This window comes from Thalia democratica, chromosome 6 (genome assembly GCF_965202585.1).
Source record: "Thalia democratica chromosome 6, ktThaDemo2.hap1.1, whole genome shotgun sequence".
Taxonomy (NCBI): domain Eukaryota; kingdom Metazoa; phylum Chordata; class Thaliacea; order Salpida; family Salpidae; genus Thalia; species Thalia democratica.
Window position 1 is genome coordinate 42346580 of NC_139170.1, and position 12955 is coordinate 42359534.

General features: G+C 32.1%; 1 protein-coding gene across 1 annotated transcript; it reads left to right on the forward strand.

The window, feature by feature from the left end:
* The first annotated feature begins 6457 nt into the window (after positions 1-6457).
* LOC145837839 (leucine-rich repeat and guanylate kinase domain-containing protein-like) lies at positions 6458-9079 on the forward strand. The gene has a single exon (XM_082945292.1). It carries the CDS (start codon positions 6467-6469, stop codon positions 8912-8914), a length of 2448 nt encoding a protein of 815 aa, XP_082801418.1. The 5' UTR covers positions 6458-6466; the 3' UTR covers positions 8915-9079.
* Positions 9080-12955: the final 3876 nt, after the last annotated feature.

The following is a 12955-nucleotide window of genomic DNA, read 5'->3' on the forward strand; positions in this document are numbered from 1 at the left end:
AATCAAAGTCCACGGCATTCAAAATCTACTTAATTTTTAAAGTATTTTCTTTATTTGTTAATCTATTCTATAGATTTTTACATTTTTATTTATTTATTTTTCAATTTATTTTTACTATCACTGTTACCCTAAACCTTAATCAGTAAGCGGTTCTTAATTTGACTGGGTCAATTTTGAACGCGGGTCGATTTTGAACATGTCCGCCGTGTCCACCTATGTCACTTTGAGTTTATTTTAAAAAATAGATTAGTCTAAATTATATATGGTGAAACAGTATTGAATTATTATTTCAATTTCAGTAGAAAATAGTTAGATTTTCTTGAAACTTTTTGAATATTTTTAACTAGTTAGTTTCCTACCTTATCTTTATTTTATTTTAAAAGTTTAAAATTAGTTGAAATTAGTTAAAATGATCGAAATTTCATTCTATACACCAGGTCCTTTGACCAAAACTTTTAAGCTTTGGTTTGTTTATGGTATACAAAAAACTTCTACTTAAAAATATAAACAATGAATTATTTAAAATGATGTTTTTTAAATCATTTTTGGTTTTTTGAATATTTTGTAATTTATAAAACAATGTTTTTAGTTTTGCTGTACAAAAAGGAATAAGTTATATTAAGCTAAGTGAACATAGATGTCACATAAAGTACTTTTTTTTTTGAAATTTTATGTAAACTTTGGATGATTTGAACTTAATTGTAGCAGTTAAGTTTGTAATTTTTGGTAAGAATTTCAAGTTTATGTTTGTGAAAATCGAAGTTGTATGTGACAAACATTTTGTAGATTTTTTATTTTGAAAAACTAAGTTTGTTGTTAAGTATTAAATTTTATTTGGTTAGCAATCAAAACTTTGTTCCTTCTTTTTTAGTTCTAGGCTTTAATTTTAAGTATAACCTGATATTTTTATAAATTTAGAGCTGTAAAATAATAAATGCTACTTGCAATTTTTTAAATACAAAATAATGTTTTTCCTTGCTTTTTTAAGTGGTTTTGTTTGTAATTAAAATGAAAATACAGTTAATCTGATTCTGACAGTAAAATATTTTAGTTTTGTTAAGTCTATTGAAATAGTTGTATTATCCTCTTCACAACAACTTATTTTCAGGTATAAAATGCAAACTTTGTGTTTTTCATAAACTTTCTTTAGTACACATTTGTTTCAAAAGTTTCAATATTAAAAACAAGTAGTTTATTTATTTTTTGTAAACAAAGCAAACATTTACAACTTAATGAAGCTTCACAGTTAACATAGTTAAATTAAAATACGAATCAAAAATGTTGATGCAAGGAGATATCACATGACCAGGAGCTGATGCGAAATGTTCTGGGTGGCATATTGATGAAATTGACAGACGACAGCTGGATCAGAGTGCAATGATGACAGTTTGACTGCTGATATCCTCCCCTTTCTTAAGAAACAGGTATGTATTGACTTGTTTTACAAACTGCATAAATATAAACACAATGTACAATAATAATAGTTTGAATATTAAAACACTGTTTTTTTTTACTATATTCTTAATATTGTTTTCTTTTCTACATGTATTTAAGAGAGAAAGGTGTCAAATATGCACAAAGGAAAACTTTTGTATGAAGACACTGTTTAGAAAATTTATTATTTCTATTCTTATATTAATTTATTATCATAATTGTTTTTAATGTCACTGCTATCCCTAGCCCTTACCCTTGGTTGGTAAGTTTGTTTTCTTATTATTTTTATTTATTTGTTCAACATTTAATTTTATTTTATTAAATCTCTTGCATAAATGACTCTTTTTGCAAAAATATTTTTGTGCATATTTGACCTGTCTGGATTAAAGAGACTTAAAACTTTCAATAATTATACTTTTAATAGTAATAAAGTTTTTATGTGTTGAGTTTAAAATGTAAAAAAAAAAAAATATTGAAAAGAGGTACCAAATTTTATTTATAATAGTTTTAGAACTTCCTGCACAAAATATTCTAAATATTTAATAAGGAACAAAGAACTGTTTAAACAGAAAGAAGTTTTTTTTCATAAAAAATAAGATGAATTTAAACTAAAATAATGTTTTTAATTTCTACCTTCACACAAAATTTATCAAACTCACTATTTTTGATCCTTCATATATTAATAACTAGCTACATTAAGCTGTAATTAGTAATAGCTTTAAGTAAAAATCTACAATATAAAGCCTACCTGTAAAAGTAAAGCTGTACCCTTAAATGATCTTAAATGGGTTAAGAAATGTTCAGCTGGAAATTTATGGTTTAAGAAATAAGTTTTTAAGTAAAACAATTTAAAAAAATAATAAACTTTGGCTTATGTCTGTAAATATAAAGTATAATACACTTTTTTTAAACTAACGAAAAACTAAAGGTCACTTTTAGGAACTTAAAGTTTTCACTACTACTTTATCCTCCCAAATTTTTGAATCATAACACTTCAAATTATCAGGGAATACAATTTTTAATAAGACAAACAACTTTTTGGAAGCAGATGAAAAAAAAAGACCAAAATAACAGAAAAAACATATTTTTTGTTTTATCAACTAAAAGATCGTTTTATTTAGAATTTATAAGTTTTGTCCTTAGCAGTTGTCAAAAATTTATAAAAGATAAGAATGAGAAAATTTTAAATTGATAGCCTAAAACTGTAGCAGATATATTTTTTCCATCTAAGTTTGTGCCTTCTAAAAATAACCTATTAAACTCTTTATCGTGATTGCTTATTAGGGTGCATCTGTAGATCTGACTCTCAAGTTTCCAGTGAAAATTTTATTCAAGGTGGGGAACCACACAAACAAACAATACAAAAATAATTAGCTTTCTAGGTTTTACCATCATCGGGCTTTTTACGTTGTTCTGAATATCACCCCTATGTATATTGAGTGAGACTTTAAACATTTGACTGTTAGTTTTTTGTAAATTTTTTTTCATGTAAAAATTATCACAAAAACACATTCTACATGTATTAAGATAATTTGAAAAAAGTTTTATAAGGGCACTACTTGTTTTTCTTAAGAAATTTAAAGTTAACAAAAACTTTTCAAAAATTACAGAGTTTTCATTTTTTAGGGCAACAGAAGCACTATTGCTTATAAAGTAAAAAAAAATAAAAGTATAAAGTATAAGCACTGATATTTCAGGAATAAATAATTCAATATAATATTTGCAAGATAATCTAGATAATTTTATAGTTGCAAATGTTTCTTGATTGTTTACAAAGTTTAAAAATTTTGAGGCTGAAGTGTGTTACTGTATTTAATTTTGCCATTAAGTGTTAAAAAGTAGAGCTTGTGAGCCTTTACTACGACCATGATAAACATTTCAGACCATTTACTACGTAAGTACAAAGAGAAAACATAAAATTGTAATTCCATCACAGTAAGTGAATCTTACCTATCTTAGTCTGAAATGATTTTCTTTATCAAAGATGAATGATTGGGCTGTCATGCAACTGAGAATTTGCTGACTTTATCAGCAGTTTTCTCCTTTTAATGTCAAAAAAAAAAAAACAAATCAGCGTGTGTAAAAAAACTTATTATGTCCTTGTGAGAGCTGTGAAAATATGTTTATCCTTGTAATAATATCATTGCATATTTGTCTAACTTGTTAGCTACAATGCTGTTCAAATGCAAGATGATTATTTTTAATTTTTGCTATGAGACACCCAGACAGTACAACTTCTAACCAGCAAAAGGTCACTTTGAATAATAAATTCGTTAAGCACAACTTGTGTAGAATTAAAAACTATCTTTTGTCTTGCAATGGTCAATATTTGACTTAATGAATCTACAGGAGTATGTGCTTCAGCTGATACTGGCGCTCAACCAAACCCATGGAGGTGGAAAGGCGCTCGGGCTGCTCGTCTATGTAACTTAAACTTAATGCACGCATGAGACAATTGCAATTCGGTCCAGTAACAAATTTTTTATTTAAATTATAAAGCTGTTGAGGTTACTTTCAGCAGAAAGTTTTTTGAGATTAAGAAGATTACTGTTTTTTAAACTATATACATAACTTATTCATTTAACTTAACATTTGAATTTTATTTGATTATCAAAAGTTTAACACTTTAACTTGTTTTCATAATCAACAGACAAAAGAGGATGGCATAAAAACTAGCAAGTTGTCACGCTGGAAGTTTGTCAGGAACTTCTTCCGTCCATATCAGCCGTCCTCAACAAGCCAGCCACATGATTTCCTACCTTGACTTTCTCAGAGTCCTGGTCAAAAGGTGGTTCATTGATTGAGCATACAAGACCTTGAGCTTCAACTTGCCCGCAGTTTATTTTGCTATTGTTGGTTTGCACGATCACGTTAAGAAGCTGTCAATGAGGTTTTGCTGGGTAGGAAGGCAAAGATAGTAGCTGAACTGTTTCAACAAATTAAAAATTCAAAAATGCTGTATTATGAACTTTTTTTTTATATGTTGAAGTTGCGACATTTTTTTTGCTGTTGAAACAAAACAGTTTTTGTTAATATTCTTGTAAATAACTGTGTGGGTTCTTTTTTTTGTAGTAAATTGTATCTGTTTAAAATGCATAATTAGTTACCTTCTGATTTTTTTTTTCTTAGTTTTTTTAAGTTTTTGTTGTAGAAAACATCTGTTTTCATTGTAACTCGTTTTTTGTTTTGTATATTTTAGTAATTAACTTAAGATTGAACTTTCTTTAGATATTTATTAAAACAAAAGTTTTACTATAACTTGTAATGATAAACAATAAAACTGTTTAACAAGTACAAGTTTTTTTTTGTTCTTACAAAAGATGTATAGTTTTGGTTCATTTTTATTGTATAAAATTTTTCTGTTGACTCAATTTAAGTTATGTATATTTACATTTATATTTTATTAGTCTCATCTGTAAAAATCTGATCATGTAATTCGTTAACTTTTTTTTAGATAAATATATACTCAATGGCATTTACAAAACAAAAAAAAAACAAAAAAAAAAACTTAAATCAAATTGTATAACAGTTTCCTTTTTTTTCCAAATCTCTTATTTTATAACTTATTACTCTGTTTGTAAAAATGAAGCCCTTTCAGTAACTTCTATGAAAGTTGATTTAGTTTATCTAATCATATTATTATATATATATGTATATAGTTTGTTACAAATTATCGTGTCCAGAAAAGACTGTACAATTGTTTCATACAGTCTATTGCTTATAATTTTTATCTGTTCAAGTTCGAATTGAATTGTACGTTATAAAATTCATACACAAAAAACACTATGATGTAACTAAAAAATTTTGTTCAGTGCAAAAATTAAACTTACCTCTAAACAAAAAGCTTAAAATTACAAAACCACAAATGAGTGACTACAACATTATAATTTTTTAAGTTTATTAAACTTTAAGAGAAGTTCTTTTTTTATATGTTGGTAATACGATATGAATTAGCTTCTCCTGTTTAAGCAACCCTGTTGTTTTTTAAAGCTCAGCCCTTACACAGGGTTATTACCATCAGGCTGTGCTCTTTTTATTACCTCCCAAGTTTTTCTAAAATCAATGATTTTGCGCAATTGAGTAAATGGATTGAGTAAATTTAATAGAATAATGTTGTTAAATTTTTTGTTTTAAACGCTTTTACAACCAGTTGCATATCTTTGCTTTTGTTGTTGAAAGTTTTCTGGCATCATAAAAGGTTTTTATTAGCTATTAATAAAATCGGCTTTGAGAACTGTTTTTTTTTTTAATTACTCATATACTAAATTTATCTCTATTCTTCTGAACATTCTACCTACAGTACATTAAACCGAACTTTTGGTTATGATTATTTTAATATCTTTATTTTTGACTTTTTGCTAGCTAGACTGTATGTTTATTTTATTCTTTATAACACTATTTCGTAGATTTTCTAAGGTATTTCTTGTAGTCATTTAAAAAAATTCAATTACATATCTAGCTTCTTTTAAAAATCTCTTGTTTAACTTCATTGTTTTTTGAGAAAGTTGTTTTCATTAGACTAATGGTACACTAAATTTTTCTACTATTTCATTATTAAACGTATCAAATACTGTATAAAATCGAATTTCAATTAAAAGTTTGTTATACAGTCCTTAGTTTTTGTTTGTAAACATTTTATAAAAATATAGTTTGAACTCTTTGCTAGTCATAAAGTGTAAGGTTTATTAAATTAATACTGTTGTTCTTTAAGCTATTCATGTGCTAAAGTTGTCTATATTTTAATTCTTAACATATCATTTATTTACAAGTGAGTAAACGTTTTGTTATAAGTTGTTTGTAATTTTCCCACTTTAACTTGATTAAATATTCGTAGGAGTTCAATTTTGACTTTTTTATTTCTAGATTATACTGATAAGTTATCTTTTTTGCTTAGTTTATCAATTTGGTAATGAAACTTTTTATTCAAAAAATTTTAAGACACTTCTTTTAGTCAGTTAAAATATTTCAAAATTTCTTTGCAGTTCATTTAAAAAACAATTAAAATTCACACAGCAACTAAGTAAGATGTAAAATGGCGCGAAAAACTAAAACGAGAGAGACGAGAGAAATCGTCACGCCCTCCAGCGGCATGCACAACAACGGCGGCGCTTCCAACCAGTCGCCGCGCTGCAACCAGGTGAAGCTGGACGCGCAGAAGCTGACGATGAGCAGCAAGGAGGTGCTCGACCCCAACCTCGTGTCCTCCCTCGACCTGCCCCACTCCAACGCGCCCATGCTCCCCCTCTTCACCCCCGACGACGCCTCCTCGGTGGCGTCGTGCGGCGAGGACTCTCAGGGCGAGTGCGGACGGCTCGCGGCGAGCCAGGTGTCGAAGCGGCTGTCGCGGGTGGCGAGGACGGCGGAGGGCAGCAACTCGGCGTACCTGCAGCTGGACGCGTCCAACCTGCAGGTTGAAGATATAAGCATCCTCGAAAGTTACCAGTACCTGCAGAAGGTCAACCTGTCCTACAACAGGCTCGAGGACGTTTCCGCGCTGAACTCTGTGCGCGACCTGGTCGAAATCGACGTTTCGCACAACAGGCTGCGAAAGCTTTTGGACTTCGACCCGCCCAAGGTCAACTTGAGGAAGGCGGACTACTCGAGCAACTCGATAAAGACGATCGGATGCCTCAACGACTACATCTGCCTCAGCGAGCTGAACTTGTCCTTCAACGGCATCGAGCAGATAGAAGGCCTCGAGGGCTGCTGCTCGCTGAGGCGCTTGAACCTGTCGCACAACCGCATCGACGCGATCGACGGCGTGGAGAGGCTGAAGCTGCACGAGCTCGACCTCAGCCGCAACGGCATAGTGGCCATCGACAAGCTGGACAGGATAAGGAGGCTGGTCAAGCTGGACCTCAGGCACAACAACATACAGTCGCTCTCGGGCTTGAACGACAAGCCGGTGCTGGACACGCTGCTGATGGACGACAACAGCGTCATGGCGGTGGACCAGGTGGACTTTCTGGTCGGGCTGAAGAACCTGAGGACGTTCAGCCTGCAGGACAACCAGGTGCAAATGGAAGAAAACTACAGGAAGACGGTGGTGTTCAAGCTGCAGTGGCTCGCCGAGCTGGACCACGTTCCGGTGACGTGCCAGGAGAAAGTGGACGCGCTGAACATGTTCGCGCCGCCGTTGGAAGTCCAAGCTTCCAACGACCACATGACGCACCTGGTGTACGGCTTCATGCGGCCCCAGCTGCTGAGGGAGAGCACCCTGCCCAGCTTCGACACCCCGTACCCGATGATGGTGCTGTGCGGGCCGCAGCTGAGCGGCAAAAGGGAACTCTGCCACCTGCTGGCCAACAACATGCCGGATTACTTCGCCGTGGCGGTGTCGCACACGACCAGGCCGGTGAGGAAGGGAGAGAAGGACGGAAGGGACTACCACTTTGTCAGCGACAAAAAGTTTGAAGACCTGGTGAAGCAGGGCGAGTTCGTTCAGACGTTCCGAAAGAAGAGCCACAGGTTCGGGCTGACGATGCGGGCGGTGGAAAGCGTGGCTCAGCAGGGGCTGGCGTGCGTCGCGCACATGGAGCTCGAAGGAGTCTACAGCATCAAGGCGACCCACTTCGAGCCCAGGTACGTTCTCGTCCTGCCGACGACGGACGAGCAGCACCAGCTGAGATTCTACGAGCGAGGCATCAACGGCAAGGAAGAGATACGGAAGGTCTGCTTCGACGACCACCAGAGGTACGTCGGCGTCAACGCGAACCACCCGGGCTTCTTCGACACGGTCATTTGCGACGACGTGCTGTCGCAAGCCCACGAGAAGCTGCAGAAGCTGGTGGTGGGCTACCTGGGGGTGAGCGAGGCGCCGAAAGTGGTGCAGCAGAGGATCGGCTTCAACGACAGCACGAGCAGGAGGAGCGTCAAGTTGCAGGGAGCTGTTCCTCAGGAAGCGGACAAGTCTTACTGCTCGACCGTGGCCTCCTCCTCGGAAAGATCTTCTCAGTACAAGAGGCGGCAGTATGCGGCGATGGAGGCGGTCAGCCCCCAGAAGAGCAAGCACTTTGGTCTCCCCCTCACCGCCCCCGCCCTCCTGCAGGGGAGTCCCCTCGCTCAAGCCCACTCGCTGTACCAGGACCCGGCGTTCGGCGTGCAGATGTGCGAGAACGCCGATCAGAAGAGAAGAGAGACGTTCGAGCTTCCCTCCCCGGAGATCTTCGACAACCCTCCCAAGTACTCCTCCTCCTCGGCTGACGCGCTCTCCGACTCCGCGATGAGCGAGTACTCGTCCAAGTCGTCCAAGCTCGACCGATCGGCCCGCAGCAGCCTGTTGAAGCTGGAAGCGGCGCGGAGCGAGCTGCTGAAGGAGCCGCTGGACCTGAGCAAGCTCAACATGGTGAAGATGACCAGCTCCCTCGACTCTTCCCGCTCTTCCCACGCCACGACGCGCCACCAGGAGTCCAGCCTGCACCACGGCCTCAACAACCGGCCCGTTCTGCCGCCCATCCCTTCGAGGACTCCCGTCAACTGATGAAAGAGTTTCGTGTGAGGGAATTTTTGTTGTTTGGTTAAAGTTTGTGTGTAACTTGTTTTGGATTTTTTATCAATGCTATGTCTGTAACTTGGACACAGTTTTTATAAAGAAAAATTGAACTTTAAGACTTAAAAACTAAAAAAGAGTTATTTAAAGACTTAAATTAACTTTTTTTAAGTTGAATTCAATTCTTAAAGTGTGAATTTTTTTATCACTGTGTTTCGTTACGTTTAACAACTATATGTACATTTTTAATATGGTCAATTAATTTTTAAAATGAAAGTTATGAAATAAAATTGTTCGTGTTTTTAATTAAATTACCTATGATGCGATTTACATTTAAGTTTACCTTTATTCTCAAATAGTTTTAAATTAAAAATTTTTTGTAAACTACTTCAACTGGTTACAAATGTTTTATGAGACGACTTGTTTAAGAACTGGAAACAAATTTATTTAAACATATGTTATTCTTATAGTTGTATGTATAACAGCTGTTAATCGAATAGATTTGTAAGTGTAATATAAAGTTTTACTTCTAATAGAACTTTTACTTGAAAACTTTTTAGCAACTTTCAATTTGTTTCTATAAATTTGTCTTTTCCTATGTAAACTGTTTAGTTTTAAAATCAATATAACTTTAAATTAAATAATTTTTTCGAGAAACATGTTGTTTTCCTATGTTATCTTTGTAAATTTATTTTTTTAACAAACATAGATATGAACAAACTAATAAGATTTAGTATTAATTATCTTATTTTATTAATAGATTTTAATATTTTAGTTTAACTCTTTAAAACTTTGTCTTCCCTGTACAGCTTTGACGCTTCGTGTTTGTTTTATAAAGTATTTTCATTTTCATTTGGAGTTATAAATTTTGTCTAACGTCATAATTGCTATATGATAAAAACTTGAAAATAATGTTGAGGTCGTTTTAAACACAATTCCAATTTTGCATGGGTTTCAGTTGAACAACATGTAGATAACGGTCCATCATGTTGTTTTTGCATTTGAAATTTAAAAGATAAGACTGTAAGTAAACATAGCATAGTATTTTATTAATCTCTTGTGGAATGTATCAAAACAAAATTCGAAGCCCGGTTAAAAACAATCAAAGTAAGATTGAAGTATGGAAATATTGTCCTAGCTTCCAAGTTTATTTTCGTTTAGTTTTTGAAGTTTTGTTGTTAAGTTATGTAAAATACTTAGAATATTTAATACGGCTTAAAAATAAAATTTAATTATCTAACAAGTAAAGAAGAACTAGCGTAACCAATCAGAATTTTATTTTGTTTCTGTGCTTTGAAGAAAAATTATTTCTATAAGTGGAAGTTCTTATTTAGTCAATAAAAGTTGATAGTTACCGAATATTTTTTTTTGGGTGTGAAACTATCGCGGTTGGGAATTGTCAGTATACCGATTTAGCAACTAATAAACTTTAGAGCTTTTGTTTAGCTAAAAAAAACAAATAGTGGTGGGTGTATTTTATAATTTTTAGTTTGTATCAAATTTAACAAACTTTTCTTAACACTTACTATAATGCCCACGCCTAAAACTTACAAAGAATTCATTTTTATACACCTGTTTTTTTAAATGTTTTCATTTTACCAAATCTATTTAGTAATTATTTGTTATTGTAAAAAATATATCGATTTAAGAAAAAAAGTAAACACATAATTGTAAACAAATGCTATTGTACCATTGCTTAAAACCCAAAAATAAGTTTACATACAAAAATATGCGTATGTTCTTTAAGTAATTTTTAAATTATTAAAATTTTATACTTTAAAAAAATTATTAAGTTTTAATCAAATAAACCTTTTTAAAAAGGATTTTATTACTACTTTAATCATATCAGATAAAAAACTTACTATTTTTATATGTTTCTTTAAGCTCATTTGACTTATCAAAATAAAGCATTTGGTTTTTTTTATGGTGTTATAAATTTACTTTTACTGACTTCTTATGTATTATTTACAATTCTTTGAAAATTTATAACTCTTCTTTAAACACAGTACTGAAAGTTACAAGACTAGTAAGGGGTAAATTTGAGCCCGGAGGTCAAATGGTTGTATGTTTTAAATAAGAACATATCTTTAAAAAAAGTTTTATGTGGTAAAAACATACAGTTAGACTCGTAATTTAAAAGCTACTGTTTACTAGTGCTTTATTATTGCTTATTTTTTATGATTTCGGTTTAAAAAAAGTACTTAATACTACTTACTAACAATATTTTAAAGTAACTGTGGCCTGTTAAATACTTTATCAATTCAGTGCGGGCCGTGAACAAGCTATACTACAAAAATAGCTTACATATTGTTTATTGAACGATAAAAAAAAAAGCGCTCAAAAATTTTGGTCTAAGGACCTGGTGTACAAAGGAACCTTTCGGCTATCGAGACGTACACCACATACTTATAAAATTTCTTACGAGCTATAACACATAGTTTTATCATTTAAATATTTAAATCTTTAGTAATAAAATAATCAGTTAAACAAAATAAAAAATGAGAAAAATAAAACTAAACGAAAATTAACCGAATTTTTGTTTAATAATGTACTATGAATCTTGTTTAGTAACATATGAACTAAATATATATATATATATATATATATAATTTATTCAAATGGCGATTTTAAAAATTCTGGAACATATGTTTCACAAAGCTTTAATTTTTCATAAAGCTTTGATCATCAGCCAGTTAAATTCAAAATACAAAGCACTGTACTAAACAAAGATACAAAAGTTATGCAAAAAAACAAAAAACAGTACGACGTAATATTGTACATTACAAATATTCAGTACAAAAATCGATCTACCTTCTAACTATTTAAACAACTAAAATTAACGAAAACAACAGTTAATTGACTATAAAATGCTTCAAAATTTGTTGTGTTTTAAAAGAAGCTTTTTTATATGTCGACAAGACGATATAAATTCGCTTCGCTTATTTAAACAACCTTCCTTTTTTAACGCATACATAACGGCTGTTGATTCTTTTAAGCACAGCCTACAAACAGGGTTGTTAACAGCTTCTTTTAAAACACAACAAATTTTGAAGCATTTTATAGTCAATTAACTGTTGTTTTCGTTAATTTTAGTTATTTAATTAGTTAGAAGGTAGATCGATTTTTGTACTGAATATTTGTAATGTACAATATTACGTCATACTGTTTTTTGTTTTTTTGCATAACTTTTGTATCTTTGTTTAGTACAGTGCTTTGTATTTTGAATTTAACTGGCTGATGATCAAAGCTTTATGAAAAATTAAAGCTTTGTGAAACATATGTTCCAGAATTTTTAAAATCGCCATTTGAATAAATTATTTAAAAGCCCTTCAAGTGGGCTCAGTTGAAAGTGTTTACGTTTTAACATTAACCTTATTATATATATATATATATATATATATATATATATCACTTTAAACTAACTTTTAAAAGTAGATAAACAACACTAAAATCAAACGTATAGACGTTATAGATTTATAAAAAGCTGCCGACCTCTGGTTTGAAAGAAAAATGTTTTATATAATCAAATATTTTTAAACGAGCTAATTTCATTACGCGGTACAACTTTACACATTTTAATACAAGCAGGCAAATTTTTATTTTCAAGAAAATCAAAAATATTTTTTTGAGTAATAACAATTTTAAAAACTAAACTAGAAAAGATAACTAAAACTTTTTTTTAACTTTGTATCTATTTATAAGTAAGTTTATAAAAAAACACAACCATTTATAAAAAATTATTAACGTACTTATGCACAATTATGTTATTTATAAAATATAAATAATATTAATTCGATATATTTTGTTTTTTATCACGTATTAAGTTTTTTTTACTTCACTAAATGTATTTTCTCATAAAATTTTTTTTTTCTCATTTTAAAACTTAAGCAAATACAAAAAGAAATTGACTCATATCAGATAAAGAACAAGCAAAATAAAAAGAGAGCGATTCTCAAATTTTTTTTTAACTAACAAGGTTAGAAAATAACTGAATAAAAAAAAATAAGTTATCAACGACAGTAAATAAAACTC